We start from the raw sequence: 22165 nt of genomic DNA on the forward strand, positions 1-22165 counted from the left end.
CTCCAAGCCAGTCATCTGCAGGGCCAGATGGAGAGGCATGTGGGGGCATCACCCTGACCTTGCTGCTCACACCAGCCCTGGGAGCAGGCCCTCCAGCCACATGGGCCCAGACATGGTTGGAGTGCCACCATGCCAACAGGCCCGCCTGTTTTGTGGTGGGTCTTACACTTGCTGACATGCCAGGGACATCCTAGTGGTCAAAAGAGCTAGGGTGGGCTAGAGGACAGCCACACATGTGACTCCCAAGACAGGTGGCCTCCTCAGCAGAGCTTTCTGGGACACTCAGGAACTGTGTACGGTCCTTGGGGCCAGGCTAGACTCTGCTCCTTTGTCTCAAGTCCTCAATCACTGAGGGCCGGCAAGCAGTTGGGCCCCCTTGAGGGACACTGTGTTTCTCAAAAGTGCAGGAAGGGCCCAGCATGGCTTGGGACCCATTGTCCCTGTGGTACACCCAGCTCCTGTGCTGGGGTAGGAGTCAGCCAGGTCCCTCTCTAACTGGGCAGAGGTCAGTGTTCTGTTCTGTGGGTGGAGAACAGAGAAGGCCAGTGTCCACCTGCCCCAATGAGCTCTGCAGCTCCTGGCTGACCACAGGACCTCACAGATACCATATTTTCACGTGTGAGCAAAAGCAAATCTCCTGGCTGCAAGGTGACCTTGCTCTTTTTACCCTAGGATGACCACACAACCCTAAGCTTATCCCCAGGAGCATGGTAGGAAGCAGCCTCCAGCCAGCTTGGTCCTGGCAGAGAAGTGGTAACAGAGTGGCCCTGCTCCCCTGCCCAGACCTGGGCCCCAGGATGAAGGCCATGCACCTCCCTTCTCCCTCCGACTTAGAGGTATCCCACCAAGGACTGCTCCTACACCCAGGTCTCCTAGCTGGGGTGGCCAGGGCAGGTCACACTACCCTGGCCCTGTTTCACACAATCCTCAACCCACGCTCACCTCTCCCCTCAGCTTTTAGGAGAGGGCCACCACACCTCACCCACAGATGGGTTTTCTTTGGCCCACACAGTTAACAAAAAAGAAATCTAGTTAGTTGCCAAGATTTAAAAATTTGGGGAGTCACATAAAATCTAGATTTCAGGATTCTTTTGAAAAATCAGACCTTCTGGCTCCTATGAAGCAATGACCAGGGGGCTGTGAGGCCTGGAAGCTCCCACATGGCAGGCACTGTCCCCGCCCCAGGCTGACTAGGCCTGCTGCCTGGGTCCTGCCTCCTCTCTGTCCCCAGGGGGTGGCTGTCTTCCATTCTTGTCCCCATCCGCCCCTCCTCTGCCCACACAGGTCCAGGGACTTCCAGGATAAGGCTCTTCAGCCCTGAGGGAGCTCAAAGCGCAGTGGGAGGCAGGGAAGGTATTTTAGAAGCAGGAATGCAGGCTCTTCAGGGAGGGAGTCCCACATGTCAGCTGTGCCAGGAGCCACTCTGGATGTGGCAGTGATCAGAGCTGGCCATGAACTGCCAGTGCACTCCAGGTCCTAGGTGTGGTCTGCATGATGGGGCGGGTGGGGAGGGCTCCTGCAGTCTGCTGGTGGCAGTGGGCACAGACTCGACTAATACACAGCTTTCAAGCAGAGGCAGCAGTGGGAGCAAAGGCCCTGGTGGGTGGGGGTGGATTTTGCAGCCTCGAGAATCCTCGAGGCTGCTCCAGGGTGACTGAGTGCAGGGCCTCTGGGTGGACAGGTCAGACACACTGTGCTGTACAGCCATGGGAGGGGCCTGGCTTCCTCCTAAGTGGGATGAGAAGCCCTGGTGTATTTGGAGCCAGCAGTGAGGGAACCACATTTCCACGTGTGAGAATCTTGCTCAGAAGCATGAGTGCTGGCTCGGCGCCTATAGCTCAACCGGCTAAGGCGCCAGCCACGTACACCTAAGGTGGCGGGTTCGAATCCCCAGCCCGGACACACCAAACAACAATGACGGCTGCAACCAAAAAATAGCCAGGCGCTGTGGCGGGCGCCTGTGGTCCCAGCTACTTGGGAGGCAGAGGCAGGAGACTCGCTTGAGCCCAGGAGTTGGAGGTTGGTTGCTGTGAGCTGTAATGCCACGGCACTCTGCCCAGGGGGACAGGTTGAGGCTCTGTCTCAAAAAAAAAAAAAAAAAAAAAAAAGAAGCATGAGTGCTAGGCCCCCAGTGGGCACGGAGTGAAGGGCTGGGTCTAGGACACAGTATCAGAGTGCAGATGCTGTGGGGCGGAGTTGGGGGAAGGAGGGGAGGGACACGGAGTAATGAATCCAGGGTGGCTCTAATCTTCAGCTTAAACTTAAGGTGGGAGGAAGTGATTCCACCTGGCAGGTACTGAGGGTGACACCAGAGGGAAGAGACATCTGAGCTTCCTGGGCCTGGGGAAGTGATCCCAGCCTGGGAAGGCCGGTACCAGGCTCTAGGCTTGGGATGGGGGCTTCAGGATGGCCTAAAATGGACTCCCTGAGGGTGAGTCCTCTGACATAGGAAGCTTGCTGGCCTCAGGCACATGGTGAGGCCCTTCCCTTCTCAATCCCCTGCCCCCCTATAGAGCTGCCTGCTGCCTGCTCAAGGGCTGCACGCCCACAGGGTCTGCTAGTGGGCCTGCTACGGGTCACGCAAGCCAGAGGTGCCAACAGCCCGTTGAACTGAGCAGGGTGTGTGTCACTTCCAGGGCAACCGTGTGAGTCCCTCTGGCCACCTACAGTCTTCATACCCTTCACATTTATTGAGCACTCTGGGCTAGGCACTGTGCTAACACAATTATGGTCCAAAGCCACTCCCTATCCTTCAAAGACCTTCTTTCTAGCTGGAGAGGGATAGAAAGAGGGATATAACGTCCGAGGACATGGAGATAGAGCACAGCACAAAGGCAGATGGGATGGACATGGGGCTTGAATCCCAGCTCCACTTACTGGCTGGGTGACCTAGGGCAAGTTAGTAACCTCTCTGTGCCTTTGCATGCTGGAGATAACAAGAGCGTGCACAATGGAGTTACTGGGAAGACATGTGAGTTCATAGCATAAAGTGCTGTGCCTCTAAGCCCTCAAAAAAGGTTGTAGGCTATACAGCGGGAAAGAAAGTCCACAGCCAGGGAGAACCAGACCAGGGTGATGCCACAGTGGCCTGAGATGGCACCGAGCTCAACTGGAAGGGGCACTTCCCTGATGCGGTCACAGTGACCCTGGAAGCAGGAAGAGTCCTTGGTGGAGAGAAGGACCAACACAAAGCCTTACTTGACAGGTACCGAAATGGGAGAACAGAAAGGTCCAGCAGCTTAGCTCCACATTGCCCCTACAATAGAGAGGATGTTTAACTTATTATAACAATTCCTCTACCCTCCTTGAGGCTGCAAATCCATTCTGTCCTGACTGTGGAGTCTCCCACCCCTGCAGTTTCTCCCGCACAGCCCCTGCTACTTGTGCTTTAGCTGATCTTCATGGCACCCTGTAAGGACACAGCACGGTAAGATGCCAACTGCAGCACTTTCACCATATACCCCAGACCTGTCCCTACATCCTGGCGCTGGGGTAGGCAGTGGGTAGTCAGAGAGCTCCAGCTCCCCCCACTCTGTCTGCTCCCAGGTCTGTATTAGCTGCCTCCTCTAAGGCTGGCTGAGCCGGCTTTCATTGACGTCTGATGCCGATTCAGACTCAAGTTTGACAGGTGAGCACAGACCATACCAGTCACTCCCTTCCCGTGCATCTCGTCACCACTGGGCTGCAAGCTGAGCAGGCAGCGGCCATAGTGAGCTTTGGCAGGACGGAGCCAAGGCAGTTACAGGCTGAGTGGCACGTGAGAGACACCTACGTGCTGGAAGGAAACGCCGAGTGCTTCTCTGCGTTCGGGACACTCTCTTGTCCCAGCAGGGTGCGCGGGATTAAGAAAAGGGCTCCCTTGTCTTCTCAAAAAGTCTTTTTTAGAAATGGGGTCTCACTATGTCCCCCAGGCTAGCCTTGAACTCCTGGGCTCAAGGGATCCTCCTGCCTCAGCTGGGACTACAGGCAGCGCCACCATACCCTGTTTAAATTGTTTAGGCTGCTCAGCACACAGTGCAGCCTCCGGATTTCCCACCCCACCCTGGAGCTCCGTCCCCATGACCCAGTGGGCTGACCTCACTTGCAGCTCCAGGCTAGTCAGAGCCGTGCCTCCTGCTGACCGCGGGAAGTGGCTCAGAAAGAGGCACGAGGACCAGGAGGAATATCTGTCTTCATGCTGGGGGCATGACGACAGGCCCAGGGCCTGCTGTCAGGGAGGACCTGGCAAGGGACAGGGCCCAACACAGGGGAGAAGGAGCCAACAAACACCCGTGGATTTGTCAAGTCTGTGAACAAGTGAAGCCTCTTGGCTTAAACCAGTTTGACTGGGTTCCCGCCACTTGCGACAGAGCAGGCCTTGGAGGGTGCAGAGACCACAGAGACCAACACAGGGGGTCTGTACACCTACGCCCGAGGATTTCCATGCTCAGAGATCTGAGTTCACCTGGCAACTGCTCTCAGATGCAAGGTGAACCCCCCAAGTTTGGCATTCAGAGAGTCCCTGTATATCTGGAAGTGCCCTGCCTGCAGCGAGGAGGCCACCTTCCACCTGCTCCCACTGCTCTAGGGCCAACAAGCTCAGCACCCCAACACGGCCTACTTTATCCAGCTCTGATTTTCACACAGTTCTTTCTGATAGTGCCACCCCACCTGAAAGCAGCTGTCAGGGTCTTCCTTGGCACTTATCCCAGAGAGAAGGTGGAGAATCACCTTCCAAACTGTGGCTGTTGTGGCCTGTGGGGCCTTTCCCTCATGCTGCCATCCTTTCTGAGCTCTGCACCAGCCATTCCAGATCCAGGACAGAGCTATAGACCCTTGGGCCCCAGACGGTGTCAAGGAGAAAGACTCCAGCCTCCAAAGACTCAGTTCAAAGAGTTCCTAGGAGAGTCCATCTTTCAAACTGTTGCCATGTGTTTGGGGCCAGCCTCTGGCCATGTGGCCTTGCACAAGTGTCCCACCCACACTCCAGAGGGCTACTGTGCATTTCAGTTAGATAATCGGTGGGAGTCCTAGCCCAGGCCTGGCACTGCTGTTGCCATGAATGACAATGGACATGTTAGACAGTTAAATATAGGATGTGGAGGTTGGGCTGGCAGATCAGGAGTCCAGCTGTGCTCCTCCTGAGAGAGGCTGCACTAGCCCTAGCTCCGGAGCCCCTCCAGACTCCCAGCTTTGTTCTGTCTCCCTTGTACAGTAGCTGGAGCAGGCAGGACAGCACCTAGGGGCTGGCAGTCCCCAGGGGCTGGGCGCAGGATGGAGAGGAGGTCTGCCCCACAGAGCGGGCTGCCTCTAAGTGAAGACCAGGCTGGAAGGGACCTTAGGTGTGGGGAGCAGGCTGTGGGCGGCAGGGCCCCCAGCCTGGGAAATGCTCAGGGGTGACCCCCAATCATGCTCCTCCTCTAACAACATAGTCTCCACCTGCCCAAAGTCCCGCAGCCCATGCAGACTTTGCTCCTTATCAGCCAGCGCATAGTTTCTCCTCTTTAAGGTCGATCTCTAGATCTCTACGTCGTGTGCTAAGATCTCTGCAACCTGGTTAAGATATTGTATAAATAAAGCTGTTTCCACAGTTCAGGGGCAGGCTGCAGTCATCAGCTGTGTTGCCCTCCCGACGCCATCCTATCTCGCCTCTTCTGTCTTTCTGGCTTCATTTCTCAATTTTCTGTGCCGGGTCACAAGAGGTCCCTCTCTCGTGCCAGTATGCCACACTCACGGACCTCATGAACAGCCCCTGCCCAAGTAAGAGTCCCCTCCCACCACACTGTCACCCACAACTGATCCCAGAGGCCCTCAGAGATGATTTACTTACTCTTTGAGAGTACCTGGGTCACCACAGGGCAGTTTGGGGCTGAGGACACTCTTCCATAGGTGGGAGGGGTCTGGCTCAGCCCACCTGTGACAAGGCCCACCTGCGCCCATGCCTGAGCGTAAGGGGGAGGGGATGTGACAGAGAGAGAAAGTGGATACAGTGAGGCATGTACCCCTGAATCCGTGTAGGGAGCGCAGGAATAGGGGATACCCGGGGGGTCCAGCACCTTCTGTGGGCAAGGAGACAGGCAGTGAGGCCTGCTGGGTGCTGATCCAGTTCCCTGTGGACGGCAGCGCCAGGACCACTGCTGCAGGGCTGCGTGCCCTCCCTCAGGAAACAGGGCTCTGCCCCTAGACTCAGTTTACAGTACTGTCACTGGTGAGGTGGGGAGCCCAGGGTTACACCCCTGGGAGTAGTTCCTACAGTATGGATTTTAAGAGGATGTGTGCAGAAGCCAGGTGCCTGGGTATGACTTAGTCACCTAGTCCAGCCTAGTCACCTACCAGCTGTGTGTCCTTGGGCAAGTCACCCCTGGAGCCATTCACCCATCTGTAAGTGGGGTTACTAACAGTGCCCACCCCACGGGACAATGTGAGGGGACTATCTCTCCACCTAAAGCGGCTGCCACCAATCCCATATGGCCAGAGCCCTTGGAGTGTGGCTAGTACAGCTGAAGGACTGAATCAGCAAACAGCACTGAGCAGAGTGAATCTCATCACTGTGTCAAGGGGGCACATTCCCCAAGTTCATCTCTGAGCCGAAGGCAACTCCAAAGTCCACCAGGACTTTTCATGGATCCTAATGAATTGATTCTAAAATTCATGTGCAAGGATAACTCCCCAAGAAGAGCCAAGACAATCCATTTTTTTTTTTTTTTTTTGCAGTTTTTTGGCCGGGGCTGGGTTTGAACCCGCCACCCTCGGCATATGGGGCCAGTGCCCTACTCCTTGAGCCACGGGGCTGCCCAATCTTTTTTTTTTTAGACAGAGACAGAGCCTCAAGCTGTTGCCCTGGGTAGAGTGCCCTGGCATCACAGCTCACAGCAACCTCCAACTCTTGGGCTCAAGCGATTCTTCTGCCTCTGCCTCTCTAGTAGCTGGGATTACAGATGCCCACCACAATGCCCAGCTATTTTTTGGTTGTAGCCCTCGTTGTTTGGCAGGTCTGGGCTTGATTTGAACCCACCAGCTCGGCTCGGCGCCTATAGCTCAACTGGCTAAGGCGCCAGCCACGTACACCTAAGGTGGCGGGTTCGAATCCCCAGCCCGGACCCGCCAAACAACAATGATGGCTGCAACCAAAAAATAGCCGGGCGTTGTGGCGGGCGCCTGTGGTCCCAGCTACTTGGGAGGCGGAGGCAGGAGACTCGCTTGAGCCCAGGAGTTGGAGGTTGCCGTGAGCTGTAATGCCACGGCACTCTGCCCAGGGGGACAGCTTGAGGCTCTGTCTCAAAAAAAAAAAAAAAAAAAACCCACCAGCTCAGGTATATGTGGCTGGCACTTTAGCCACTTGAGCCATGGGTGCTGAGCCCAATCTTTTTTTTTTTTTTAAGAGACAGGATCTTACTATAGTGTCCAAGCTGGAGTACAGTAGCTGTTCACAGGTGTGATTACAGCTGACTGCAGTCTTGAATTTCTGTGCTCAACTGATCCTCCTGCCTTAGTCTCCAAAGAAGCTGCGACTATGGGCACCCAACACACCTTGCTCTGAGACAATTTTTAAAAAATATAAGAGAAGAGTTCTTGCCCTTAAAAGAAAGCATATCAGACCGTAGTACTTAAAATTCTGATGTTGGCAAGGGCATAAACAAATAGATCTTCCTGTTAGCATTGACTGCCACAAGAATTGTTGTTCTTTTGTTTTTAAATTTAATGAAATGAGGTCTTGCCATGTTGTTCAGGCTGGTCTTGAACTCCTGGCCTCAAGCAATCCTCACACCTCAGCCTCACAATTGGGATTGCAGATGTGAGACACTACACCTAGCATGAGTCTTTTGTGTCCATTAAATATTTGCTGAAAGAATGAGAGGATCAAACTTTAGGCCTATGCTCGTGTGGGAGTCAGATGGCATTTCAAGTCAGTAGGGAAAGAATAGACTATTGGATAAATTGTTTGGAGACAACTGACTAATTCACTGAGCATAACTAAAGTTAGACTCTTCACCTCGAATCATTCTTCAAAACAAATTCCAGGGTGGCGCCTGTGGCTCAAGGAGTAGGGCACTGGCCCCATATACGGGAGGTGGTGGGTTCAAACCCAGCCCTGGCCAAAAACTGCAAAAAAAAAAAAAAAAAAATCTAGATTAAAGTCATAAAAATGTATAAATCAGAACCAAGGATTGGGTGCAAGGAAGTACTAAAAAAAGTTCTTAAAATTATTTATTACCTGGGGTAGAGCCTTTCAAAATAGAACACAAAAACACCAAAATAATAAAAAAGAAAACATTGAATTGACTAAATAGAATTGAAAAGAACATAAACAAGACGTGCAACTAAAACTACGCATTGTATACTATTTGTCAGAGTGAATTTCATGGTATGTGAATTACAGCTCAGTTTTTTTTTGAGACAGAGTCTCACTCTGTTACCCTGAGTGCATCATCATAGCTCATAGCAACCTCAATCTCTTGGGCTTAGGCAATCCTCTTGCCTCAGCCTCCCAAGTAGCTGAAACTATAGGTGCCTGCCACAATGCCTAGCTAGTTTTTCTATTTTTAGTAGAGACCAGGTCTCACTCTTGCTCAGGCTGGTCTCCTGAGCTTGAGCAATCCACCCTGCCTTGGCCTCCTAGAGTGCTAGGATTATAGGAGTGAGCCACCATGCCCGGCCAAGAAAATATTTTTATAAAGACAAGAAAGATAAACCCTTTGCCCACTTCCCCTGGCAATGGAGGTCCATTTGTTTTCGATGGTGAACATATCCTGCTTTGTAAACTTTCTTACTCTATAAACCTTTCTCTTCCTCAATAAACTTTGTTTCATGAGTGCCTTAAAAAAAAAGAAAGACAAGTGACAGGAAACTATCTATAATTACAAAGAATTAGTACCCACAACACATAAAGAACGCCTACTAATGACACATCTTGGAAATTTTTTTTTTTTTGAGACAGGAGCCTCAAGCTGTCCCCCTGGGTAGAGTGCCGTGGCATCACAGCTCACAGCAACCTCCAACTCTCGGGCTCAAGCGAGTTTCCTGCCTCAGCCTCCCGAATAGCTTGGACCACAGGTGTCCACCACAACGCCCGGCTATTTTTTGGTTGCAGCCGTCATTGTTTGGCGGGCCCGGGCTGGATTTGAACCTGGCACCTTGGGTGTATGTGGCTGGCGCCTTAGCCACTTGAGCCATAGGGCTGAGCCGCACATCTTGGAAATTGACAATCAAGAGAAAAACAGGCAAAGAACATGAACAGCCGTTTTATAGACAGGCAAACAGCTGAACGACACAGATGCTCTACCTTTAAAGCAAGCAAGAGAAAATTAAAACAACCAAGAGATGCGATTTCTACCCAGTGATTGGAGGGGAAAGAATACTAAGTGTTGACAGGTGTTTGGGGGGAAAGAGGAACTCTTAAATCCAGCGGCAGAGTGTGGGAACAGGCACAGCCTCCTTTTAAACAGTAATCTGGGCAGCTCTTACTTCAACTGAAAACATGTCTACCTGAGATCAAACAATTCCACTTCTAGCTATCTTATCTGGAAATTCACTTGGCTGTGTGTGTAAAGGATTATGTTCACCGCCATACTATTGATCATTGTGAAAAAAACAACTGGCCAAAAACCACAGGATGGCCACACCATGGACAACCACGTAGCAGTCAGCAGGAATGAGGCTGTCTACGTGCAGGGCCCAGCAAGAGGTGCAATGATATCCCAGGGGGAAGACAACATCACACAGACCCAGGCTCCAGTGATGTTAGCAAGGATCCAAAAATAAATAGCAGCTCATTTGCATATAGGCACATCACACAAACCAGCTCTTCAGCCACCGGCATCAGCCTGCTTCCCAGATGCACACGGTGTGGGGCAGGAGGCTGTGCTGGCCAGGACACACAGATATTACACACACACACACACAGGACAAAAGATGTGGAAAGAGAGACCATGTTTCCTGTGGAGAATGTATTCATGTGTCACACGAGCAATTAAAAATCAGTAGAACAAGAAAGAATCTACATCAAAGCTGGTTGGCTGAGTGAGACTGCCAGTCTGGCCCCTACCCATCCACTCTTCATCCCAGCCTGCCCACTATGGGACCAGGCCTGGGTCTGAGGATGACCCTGGAGCTGGCTGTGCCAAGAGCAGTGGGGGCAGACTTCTGGGACAAAGTCAGGTGGGCTCAATAGGACAGGACCCTCCACCATCCTGTGCACTGCTCCTGCTGTGGCTTGTGAGTGGTGGGCTGGCCCATATGTGCAACAGGCCACCGGCAGATCAAAGGCTCAGGAGAAGGCGCCCCTGGCTGATGTGAGATGTCCAAGCTCAGGAGAAAGCGCCCCTGGCTGATGTGAGATGACTAAGCTTAGGAGAAAGCACCCCTGGCTGAATGGAGATGTCCAAGACTCAGCTGAGCAAGGACCCATAACCCACAGCCTCTTGGTCAGTTCCAAGTGACTACACCATTCCTTAGACCCACTTTCTAGGACAGGCCTCTCTGATAGTCTGCACAGCACTTCTGTCTACCTGGTATGGTTCAAAAGCACCCTGACCTACAACTCAGGAGAAACAGTGGCAGGGAACAGGGAAGTGCAGCCCAGCACTGGCTTTGAGGGGACCAGGTCCCCACTGTGTCACTTTCTACCCTAGTGTGACCTTTTGGGAAAACCACTGCCCTAGGCTCCCAGGATGAGTGTCAGAAACCACCAGGCAGGCTGACCACATCCTCTCCATGTTCCCAACCCCAGGGGAGTTGGTGCCAGGATGGTATCGATGTCCCCAATCCCAGAGGCCCCGGAAATGGAAATAATGTGACGTCTCAGGCTTCACAAGAGCCTGCCAGTGTCTCCTGAGGGAGGCTCAGCTCTCCCTCCCTTCCTCATGCTATTTTTGGCTGTGCTAAGAATAGTCAGCTTTAAATATCCGTCTCTCCTTGGATCTGCCCTCAGGATGGCCAACAGCACCTTTACTAGAACCCTCAGGGAAGCAGTCACTCAGTGAACCCAACTCACGCAGCTCCTGAAGACCTGGGCCAGATCCAACTCCAGGTCCAGCTTGCGTCTGTCTCTGAGTTGTTCCCCCCAGGTTCTGCCCTGCATCTGGCCCTGGGGTCCCCACCAACAAGGGCCTGGGTCCAGCCTGTATCTGCCCCTAGGGTGTCGCCTTCAGACACAGCTGTGGGTCTGGTCTGCATCTGCCCCTGGGGTGTCACCCTCAGACACAGGTCTAGGTCTGGCCTGCATCTGCCCCTGGGTCTCACTCCCAGACGCGTCCTCTCATGCCCTTACTCTAAGGCCTTTGTGCCCTGCATCACCTTGAACCTAACTAGGCAGGCCATGGCCCAAAATACCCAGTTGCCGCAGTAGACACAGGGGTGACACAGCAGCAGGGCTCTAGACTCAGAGCAGATGATACTCTCTCAAATTGTTTCACCACAGAAAAGCCCCCATTCTGCCCTGCTCAGCCCGAGTCCCTGCCATCCTCATTGACAGCGGCCCCGGGAGGGGCCAGGCTTCTCTCATAGCCAGAATGGCCCCTAACCCCTTGTGAGGTGTCCTGCCCACCCACGTGTGCTCACTCTGAACCTCAAACCTGGCACTGCATGGGCATGTGGGCCATGGCACAGGGCTCAGCCCTGCCCAGCTCCAGGTGCACTCGCAGGGCAGTGTGGGCAGGTGGTCTCGGCAGGGCAGCACGGGCAGGCGCCCTCGAGAGGGCAGTGTGGGCAGGCGCCTGGACTCACTTGTTGAAGAGGTTCAGGCCGATGCGGTAGTGCCGCTTGCGGATGACGTCGTTGCTGAAGGCCGGCGAGTCCCAGCTGTTGCGGGTCTCCTTGTGGTAGGTCTGCTTGCTGAGCGTCTGCTCCCGCAGGCTGTCTCGGGATGAGGACTCAGAGCTGCAGTTGATGGTGTCGTTGGAGTTGGATGTGCTGTTGATGCTGTCGTTGTCGCCGTCTGAGTAGTCCGACTCTGACTTGCTCTGACGGTTGGCCGAGCCGTTGATGGCCAGGTGGCTGTCCAGGGGCCTGGGGGGCCGGGGCCGCAACTCCGGCTCCTCACGGGGGAGGCCCTTTGGGGGTCCAGCATGGGGGCCGTGCTTGGGGCTGCCCTGCTGCCCCCCGAGGCTGCGCTCATAGGCGCTCTGCCTCTTGAGCGAGCTACGGTCTGAGCGGTCACTAAGGTCCACGGAGCTGTCACTGGGTGGCTCGATGGTGAGCAGGGGGAGGTGCTCTACCCGCAGCCGCTGCTCCTGCCGCTCCAGGGACGGCGTGCTCCGGCAGCTTGTGTCTGTGTCGGCCTTGTCCTCCTTGTGGGCAAGGGCCCAGTAGTCCTGGGCTGTGCCCCCAGCCCGCAGTCGCAGGTCCGATTCAGTGCTGGATGGCCGGTCCCCGACCTGTGAGAGAGGCAGAGGAGGTGATAGCTCCTCCTCATCTATGTACAGGGTGACGTCACTGTATGAGGCTGTCATCTCATCCAGTTTGCGGTGGTCCATGCTGTGCAGGGCCGGCTTGGGCTCGGTGTCCCGGGCCCTGGCGGTGTCCAGGGCCGGCGCCTCCTCCGAGTGCAGGCTGCGGCAGTTGAGGGCATCATCGATGGACTCGGCCAGTGATTTCACCTGCCGGGAGAAGGCGTCTTCCAGCTCTGTGATGGCATCAGCAAAGTCACTGGAGGGGGCGGGAGACTGAAGGTTAGACGGCTCTCCAAGGTCACCGCACTCAGAGGGCACCAGGGCACCCAGCTGGGAGCCATCGTTGGTCACGGAAACCTGCTTCCCCTCGAAGTAGGAGCTGTGTACTTTCTCGGGGCCCTCAAAGGAGAACTGCATCCTCATGTTGGACAGCACGATGCGGCGTGACATGCGGTTCTCCGACATGGAGCTGCGCAGGCGCTCAAAGTTCTTGTTCATCTGGTACTGGCGGAACGCCGTCTGGATGGTGCGGGCTGCATGGCGGGTCACGAGGCGCCCCCCATACTTTCGTTCTAGCATCTCCACCTGGGGGGAGGAGAAAAGAGTGAGGCCAGACCCACGCACAGGTGCAGCACGACCCCCGCCCAAGCTCCTTCTCACTTCCTGACCCACCCCCTCACCCCCGCAGTGTGTGGCGCATCTCAGGAAGGTCTTGTGCCCCAAAGCTGGTTAGAGCATCTGCTGAGGGACGTGGTGGGCTTCTATGAAATCCAGGTCGCGAAGTGAGTATGCACTTCCTTTCTCAGAACCCTTTTATAAGAGACAGTCTCGTTCTGTTACCTGGGGTAGAGTGCCGTGGTGTTATAGCTCACAGCAACCTCAAACTCCTGGGCTCAAGTGATCTTCCTGCCTCAGCCCCCCCAAGTACTTGAGACTACAGACATGTGCCACCATGCCCTGCTACTTTTAAAATTTTTGTAGAGTCAGGGTCTCACTGTACTACCCAGGCTGGTCTCCTGATTTCAAATGATTCTCCCACCTTGGCCTCTCAAAGTGCTAAGATTACTTTACAGGTGGCAGCCACTGTGCCCGGCCATTAAAGGGCAGAAGAAGACAGAGTGTGTTTCCCACACCTCTTGGGTCATAGACACTTTTGGTCCTCACGCAGCTCGTGACATGCGGTCTGATGAGAAGGCTTTTGGAGCTGCTGGAAGAAGTGAAGCTGGCCCCTCTGGGGAAGAGGAACCTGAGGCCCACACAGTGAGAGACCTTGGACGGGCTCAGCAAGGCCTGGGGTGCTGAAGATGAGCCACAGGATTCTAGACTCACTTCTTCTCAGTGGCATCAACCAGCTCTGGTCAGAGAAGTCACTGAGTTTTGGGGAGACCCATGGGTCTGCTGTGCTGAGGAGCAAGACCTGGTGCCTAGGCTCTGACCCTGCTCTACCCCTTGTTAGCTGTGACCTGGGATTAGCCCTGGACCTGTGCAGTTCCTCAGTTTCCTCATCTATAAAATGGGGGCAGCACTGGGATCAACTGCTACCACTGTGGTGAGACAGAGGCCCAGCACAGGGGGGCCAGCTGGCTAGGAGACCCTCAGACAGGGCCCAGAGCAGACTCCATACACACTCAACAGGCCTGAAGGCTCTGGAGTGGCTCTCACACTTGCACATCAAGGTTCCTGAGGGCTTGTTTCTGCGTTTAGAGATGGGGTACAGAGTTGACACTGCAAGAGCAGGGCTGTACACAGGGGGTGGGGGCTGGTCGAGCTCTTGGGTGCCCCGTGTGTGACACATGGGCCTCCTGAAGTGCTAAGGCTCACACAGGCCCACCCACAACCAAAGACATCCCTGAGTGCTGCTTCCTGAACCTTTCTCCTTAAAAATGAACATGTCCCTGCAGCTGGAGCCAGCTCTGTGAGAATCAAAGGAAAGCTAAGATAAGGAATTGTCTTTCCTGACAAGCCACTTGGGGTGCTAGGGTGGGGCAGGCATCTGACCTGGGGCTACGAGAGGTCTCAGGCCCCTAAGATCGAGGCTGCACACTGCGCCTGCCTGCTGGTGCCACCAAGGTGGCTGTGATGCCCACTGCGTACCAGGCACCAAGCAAACCTGATGGCAGAAGGGGAGACACACAGTCCCTGCCTCAAGGAGCTAAGCGTCTGTAATGGAGACAGAGACGCGGGCTCAGAGCTGAAATCAAGCAAACAAATGCCAAGCAAAACAAAGGCTGTAGCCTGAGTCAGGGTGGGGAGGCGGAGGCGGGGGCTCTCAGGTCTGCTGTGGGGCTGCTGTGCCTGCATGTGGAGCCCGGTCCTCTGTCATCCCACGCAGGTGGCCAGGGCAAGTGACTTCACGTTTCTGCTCTCCCCTCCCTGCAAAGTCAGCGTGTCGAGTCCCTGTGGGGCCACCCCATCTCAGGGGCACCCATGAAACAGGTCTGGAAAGTGACCCCAACAGTGAATGAATGGATCAACTCTCCAGGGGCCACAGGAGGGGGTGGGGTGGGCAGTCTGGGCAGAGAAGAGCTGGCGGGCAGGGATCAAAATGACTTTCCCAAGCCCAGCCAGGCCCACAGTCAGCCAGGGCGGTTCTGCTTTTCCTCTTGCCCTGAAGTTACTGAACACTGTCCAAAGAGATGACCTCACTTCCACATTTGTGAGCAGAAAGTTTCTATTTTTTGGGTTGTAAGTATAACTCAGAAAGCCTGCAGGGCCAATAAAGTACCCGCGGCTGGACTCCTGGAAGCCTTTTTTCCCCTCCCTCCCTTTTTGTCCGAGAAAGGTTCCTGGAGCCCCTTGTCAACCCTGGGCGGAGGTGCTGCAAGCACCAGGGGCACCAGCTCCGCCTGGAGCTCATCCCAGGACCATCTCACCTGCTGGCTCCGGACCTCACATACCAGGCAGCTACCCTGTTTTCCCGAGGCCTCTTGCCCTAGTCTCTGTGTGTGTCAGGGGCAATGGGACACAGGGAGGCAGAAACAGGCTCTGCATTTAGTCACTCGAGCCCCTGGTAGTCCCTCCCCAAGGGCGCGTGCACTGCTGGACCTGCTCTTACTGGTCCCCCAAACTCACCATGGCCTTTTTTCTTTCTGAGCTCTAACCAACACCCGGCCTGGTCTAAAGCTTATCGCTACAGAGGGGGAGGAGGAACTCCACTACCTCTGCTCACCTACTGTGTGTCCTGCAAAACTCACACCCTCAGCTGATATTGTGATGGCTGACCTCCGGAGGACTTCCACCACCCACTTCTCAGGTGAGGAGAGGTACAGGGGAAGGTAGCATCTAGCCCAGGCCGGACAATGGGTAAGAGAGCTCTCCCACTAGGTCCTCACTCACCCTGTAAAGGCCTGCTTCTGAACAGTGGGATGAGGAACCCAGAGGAATGCCCTTTTGCAAAGCACAGCTGTCACTGCTTGATGACAGAGTACAATGTATGACACTCAGGCTTCCTGCTCTGAAGGACGAGGATACTCCTGGAGGGTACAGAGGGCCAAGGACCAGAAAAACATGAACGAACCACTGTGCTTCTTTCACTAAAATGAGGCTTTGTGTTACCCAGACTTAAAACTCCTACATAATTGGGGACCCTATTTCATCTGGCAATTCCCATGCAAGCTACCTGTCTCATTCTCACTTTTGCCTTGCCTGCCAGGAAGCTCAGCAGAGTGTCAAATGCTCGGTGGTCCTCAATGTCACCTTCTCCTCATTACCTCTTTCCTGCCTCTTCCCAGCCTTCCTTTTCATCTCTGACACATACCAACTTTGACCTTGCCTCAGGGCCTTCGTATCAGTTCTCACCTCTTCCTGGAACCCAGTTCTTTTTTGGGGGGTGTGGGGAGGACAGAGCCTCAAGCTGTCCCCCTGGGTAGAGTGCCATGACATCATAGCTCACAGCAACCTCCAACTCCTGGGCTTAAGAGATTCTCCTGCCTCTGCCTCCCAAGTTGCTGGGACAACAGGCACCTGCTACAGGGACAACAGGCACCTGCTACAACGCCTGGCCATTTTTTGGTTGCAGCTGTCATTGTTGTTTGGTGGGCCCAAACTGGATTCGAACCCACCAGCTCAGGTATATGTGGCTGGCGCCTTAGCCACTCGAGCCGCAGGTGCTGAGGCAGAATACCCAGTTCTAAAGCCACCTCAGAGAGGTCTTCTCAATCACCCTTATCTGATGCTACCACCTCCTACAGCCACTCTATTTCCTTCCTTAATTTTATAATTCCTACAGTTTGCATCACTTTCTGGAATTACACTTGTCTCTGGATTGCTAATTGCATCAGCTCAGGGGCACACGATGGGCATTCAGCTCGTACGCACAGAATGAAAATGAGCAGCTGCAACCATCTTAGACCTGTGTTAAGGACACAATTATCTTCATGGGTAGCCTTTATTAAGTCTTAACCTTTCTCATTTCTATTTTCATGTCCTGCTAGAGAGGCCTTTTACTCTAAACTGTCTGTGATCTACTTTGGATCTGTATACAGCGGGTGGATGGAACGGAGGCTGCACTGAGAGCCAGGTGAGGAGGGGCTAAGAAAGGAATTCTTTGGGCCAGGTGAGGGCTCACAACCTGAGCAAAAGTGAGACCCCCGTCTCTACTAAAAAACAGAAAAACTGAGGCAAGATCGCTTGAGCCGGAGTTGGATGTTGCTATGAGCTATGACGCCACAGCATTCTATCCAGGGTGACAGCTTAAGAATCTGTCTCAAAAAAACAAAAAAAACAAAAGGAAGGAATTCTTCACCAGGAGAGAAGACCCACCCTGGGCAGTCCCCACCACTCCCTTTGGAAGGTGGGGTCACATTGGGCCCAGACCTCTGCTCCTTAAAGGATGAAACAAAAAGATCACAGAGCAGAGAAAAGGCAAGGCAGGCTATAGGACAGGCATGGGCAGGAGGGAGGGAAAGTGACATCTGCAGCGTGGAGTTTGGGGCCTGTTGGAGGGGGCCTGAAGCCAGGCAGGCGCAGAGATGGCTGCCTGCGAGTTATGAGGAGCCTGCCTGAAGCCCAGTAAGTGCCGTGGAGCTGGGGCCAAGTCAGACAGGCTTCCCTTCCTCAGCCCGCCCCAGCAAGCTTGCTGGCCTGCTCTTGGCAGCCTAGGGGTTCACCTGAAGCCTCGAACTGCTGAGAGACCTGTTCATTCACTGGCCCACTCATGTATTGTCTGTTCACTGACTTGGATCCTTACTAAAGGGCCTACTATGGGCCCGTACTCTCACTTGGAAGTGAGAGCTCTCTGCCTCCCCAGGGACTCTCCCCTCCACCACCAAAGTGAGACAAGACTCTCCTTTCCTCTCCACCCAGAAAAGCTGCCTCTAGTCCTTCCTCAAGCCCAGCCAAGCAGGCCGACTGCTCACTCTCCCTCCTCTGCACACAGGTGCCCACCCATGGTGGGTGTGGGCCCTCTCTCTGGACCAAGGCCACTGGGGGAGGGAGAGAATGAAACAATGCCCCACAAGAACACGGACCTGGGAGCCAGGAAGGAGCCTCGCGGGCAACCGACGGACTTGGCATTCTCTCCTGAGCTCACGCTGTTTATGTTATAAGCTGACTTCCCTCCTTCTCTCCCTGGACGCTCCCTCCCTCTTCTCTTCTGGGTCTTCAGAACCTGTGTCTGACCACATAACCTGAGTTCCCTGGTGGTGCTGGTCTATGATGCTCAGATGCCCAGCACGGCCCCCAGATCTGAGCCACAGGGACAGAGAACCCAGGCAAATGCCTCATCTGAAAACGACTCTACCTGAGTCCTTAGAAAGACTGTCAGACAATCAAGTCCTTCAAATGTTCCAGCCTGAACCAAGCTGGGGCAAAAGACTCCCAGGAGAAGCAAGAGGTGGAGCTCAGGCCAAGGCAAAGGCCAGTTGCCAGCAAATGTGCACCTTACCTTGAACCTGTTAGAAAGAGCCGCCTGACAGCAGAGAGGCTCCTGTGCTGCCTGTCACGCCCGGGGAGGCCACTGTCTTGCCTCTCTCTTTGTACAGTCCGAGGGGCTACGTCCACCTACCTGTTTGTCCTGCAGGTCTGAGGAGAGCTCATAGCTCTCCGAGAGTGAGCGGGAGCGCTTGATGGCCTCCTCCTCGGCCTGCTTGCGCAGGATGGAGGTCGAGTGCTGCAGCTTGGGCCTCCGCGCACGCTGCTGCTGCCCTGGTGGCCCTGAGTACAGCCCATAGGCTCCCACCGACGTGTGCTCGTAGTGGTCTGGGCTCAGGCTGGAACTGGGCACCAACGGGCCCTGGTGGTAAGCTGAGGGGCTGTCGAGGGACGTGCCAGTCTCGCTGCTGGGGGCCTCGCCCTCGACACTGCAGGGGAGAGAAGTGAGTGGGAAATCAGAACCAGGTGCCATGCCATGGAAGTGGTGGCCCCACATACTCCTGGAGGAGCCCACAGCACCCACTGTCCTGCTCCTCCCATGCCCCAAGGTGGCAGCCCACAAAGACCCCTGCCCAGACCTTCCTGAGGGTCCCGCCCTACGCACTCAGATTTACTTTTCTTGTACAGCTGCCACCCTCTCACATGTGACAACTTCCTAGAGTGATTCTGCTCACTGTCTGTCTCCCACACAAGAACGTCCTCCTGGAGGATGAGGTCTGGCCCATTAGGTTGCAGATGGTCCCCAGCGCCGAGAGCAGTGCCTGGTGCTTAGTAAATACTGTCACCCTGTCACCTCCTGCCTACCACCTGCAGTAAGTACGCCACTAGGGTCTTTTACCTTTTAAAAAAAATAATAATTAACAAAAGTGACTCTTCCCTGCACACCTACTTGGGCCCCGGCATTATGCCAGTGCTTGTCACAGGCTGTTGTCACCCCTAAATTTGAATGCAGCAGCCCCAATTCACAGCATCTCAGCATGTGCCTGTAACTGGAGATAAGGTCTTTGTGGAGGTGATTAAGTTAAAATCGGGTCAGCAGGGTGGGCCTGATCCAGTATGACTGGTGTCCATTTCAGAAGAGATTAGGACAGATTCGGGGACGACCAGATGAGGACACAGGGAGAGGACGGCCGTCTGCAAGTCAAGGAGAGGCTGCAGGAGAAACACCGACGCCCAACCTCGATCTCAGACTTCCAGCCTCCAGGATGATGAGAAAGTGTCTGCTGTCTAAGCCCCAGTTTGTGACACAGGCTGTATATTTAGAGACAAATACAATGTTGAATGCTCATTTTAACAGTTGTGGCATAACTCTTTAAAACCAGTCTGTGAAGGAGAAATTATTAGCTCCCCCTTCACAGGTAAAGAGACAGGCCGCTAAGAGCCACCCAAGGTCATGCAGGCAGTGAGTAGGGGGGTTGGGCTTTAAGCCCAAGCTGGTGGGACCCCAAGACCGACATTCCCCTCCATCTCATTGCCTCTCAGTCTCTTAGCCCCACAACACTCATGACATCAGCTCTAAGTCTCTAAGGATCACGTAGTTGTGGGGCCAACTGGTGGGGACACACCAGATAGGCTGACTCATCCTGACCTACCAACTTGGAAACGTTTCCTGTCGCGCAGACGTTGGCTCCTGCTGCAGACTGTTTTACAGAGTAGGGCAAGGAAAGGAGGGAGAGATTTAAGCAATGAGCTTCTAACTTTCTGTGATCCTGCCAGGTTCCCGGACCCTGGAAGAGCACTCAGCCTCAGTGTGGAAGGGACTTCAAAGGCTCTCTGGTCCCCAGGGCCAGGGTGGAGGTCCCACTGGAAGGGCGCAGACTTCACCCAGGCTGTGGCGCTTCCTAAGTGCTCCCTTCTTCGCCGGGTGGGAACGCCTTGCCCGGGGCAATGGATCCACCTCCGCCCACTCTGCTTCTATCCCTGCCACCCCTCATGGGGCCAAACAGGACCCCACTGCCAAGTAGCTATAGCTCAGGGACAAGACTTCCACTCCACTAACTGGCCCTGGCCTGTGTGGACAAGCAGTGGGATAGTCTACCTGTTCCCCATGGGGCCAGGTGAGGCGAGGACACCAGGAGAGGAGACCCAGGCTCTTCACCTGGCTCTGCCTTGATCTGACCATGAACTAGGTTGACCTTTCAGTTCAAGGCCTCACTTTCCCTCACTGTACTATAAGTGGGCTGGACTGGACTAGATGCCTTCAAAGTATTCAAGGAACCTCACCAGGAAGATTCTCTCAACATTGTAGGAGTCGCCCAATCCCCCTCCCTGTAGCCCCACCCACAACAGCTTTCTTTAAGCCTGGTGTGTATGTATTGGTTGGGGGGACAGGAATGGGACACGCAGATCTTAAAATTCTCCCATTCTACTGACCAAGCTTTGAATAGCAGCTTGCCAGGAGCACTCAGGACCCCAGCCGACTGCCGTCTGAAGTAAGGAATGATGCCTGTCTCAGACTTCAGGCCGTTAATCCTTAGCCCACAGAGGAGTGAGCAGGCTCCTCTGGGAAGCCCGTGCCTCTGCCCTGCCCCGCCCCAGGCTCCCCTGCCTCCCTTGTCTCTGCAGCCTGTCAGCACATCACAAGTGTTTCCACATACGTGTCCCTCAAACTGGTCCTGTTTTGGTGGGGGCCTAAATCTGTATTTCTGGGCAAGAGGCTAACAGGAAACAAAAGTCTTGTCTGCCCTTCTAGAAGGCAGCTGGGTTTCTCCTACTAAGAGGAGAATTGTAAACAGTCCCATAACCCAGAGTTGACAGGCACACAGAGATTGCTGAGTGGCTTCCCTAAATTCCCTTTGGAATGGGAAGCCCCTTGGTGGCCACAGGCTACGTCTGGCTGCTGGGACCCTCACCATGCTGCCTCTGACCCAGGAGGCTGGAACACAGGTGTGATGTCCACTTCGTGAGTCTGCAGGGATTTCATTCTTTACCAAGCCCTTTCTCACCTGGCCTGAAAATAGCTGTGAGCAGGCAAGCAGGGTATCCTCCCTGACAGTGGGGAGTGAGGGCCGGGCCTGCCTGGGGACTTGGAAGGTTGCCATTATTTCCAGCCAGCCATGTTCTGGGGCAGAGGAGAATGAGGGAAGAGAAGCAGGTGATGGTTGCTGAACTTGGGAAGGGCAGGATCTTAGTCTGGGTGTTGCCTGGAGTGCTGAGTGGCCTTGGGCCCAAGGGCAGGGACGCTTTGGGGACAGGAAGAGGATGGAGGTGGCCTGGGATAGGCAATCATTTTCTGGGCATTGCCAGGCTCTCGACTCAGCTGCTCTCAAGGTCATCCTCCCCAGGAAAGGGAGATCTGACAGTCACCCCAGCCTTCTGCTTCAATCCTAGAATTGCGTTCTGAGCATCATTCTAGCCCCTTCCCTGCCCCAGCCAATCTGTTACCTAATCCTGTCAAGTCTATGTCAATGGCATCCCTTGAGCTATGAAATGTAGCAACCCTTCCCTATTCCAAAAAATCAAAACTTCAGGACATCCTAAAAAGAAAAGAAATGGTCAAGCCATCCTGCTGCAACCACCAGGCTTCTCCAACAAACACGTGGGCAAAAGTGAGCACAGAACAGTTTCCCATGTAGCTCACGAACCCACCTTGAGCCAGATAACATCACTTCTTAATGGTCCCAATCAGAAGCTGTATTAAACACTAAAAGAGAGTTTTTTTTGTAGAGACAAGAGTCTCACTTTATTGCCCTCTATAGAGTACTGTAGCGTCACAGCTCACAGCAACCTCCAACTCCTGGGCTTAGGTGATCCTCTTGCCTCAGCCTCCCAATAGCTGGGACTACAGGCGCCAGCTAAAACATCTGGCTATTTTTTTTTGTTGCAGTTTGGCCAGGGGTGGGTTTGAACCCACCACCCTTAGTATGTGGGGCCAGCGCCCTACCGACTGAGCCACAGACGCCGTCCAAAAGAAAGTTCTCTTAATC

At 54.3% G+C, this 22165-nt stretch overlaps 1 protein-coding gene across 1 annotated transcript in view; it reads right to left on the minus strand.

The window, feature by feature from the left end:
* IQSEC1 (IQ motif and Sec7 domain 1) overlaps positions 1-22165 on the minus strand; it is a 75268-nt gene that overhangs the window by 29109 nt on the left and 23994 nt on the right. Inside the window, exons 2-3 of the mRNA XM_012809213.2 lie at positions 18373-18667; positions 11704-12953 (exon numbers count right to left, since the gene is read on the minus strand). Of these exons, the coding sequence (XP_012664667.1) occupies positions 11704-12953; positions 18373-18667 (1545 nt within the window). The remainder of the gene's footprint in view (positions 1-11703; positions 12954-18372; positions 18668-22165) is intronic.

This window comes from Otolemur garnettii, unplaced genomic scaffold (genome assembly GCF_000181295.1).
Source record: "Otolemur garnettii isolate 467f Iridium unplaced genomic scaffold, OtoGar3 scaffold00101, whole genome shotgun sequence".
Classification (NCBI taxonomy): domain Eukaryota; kingdom Metazoa; phylum Chordata; class Mammalia; order Primates; family Galagidae; genus Otolemur; species Otolemur garnettii.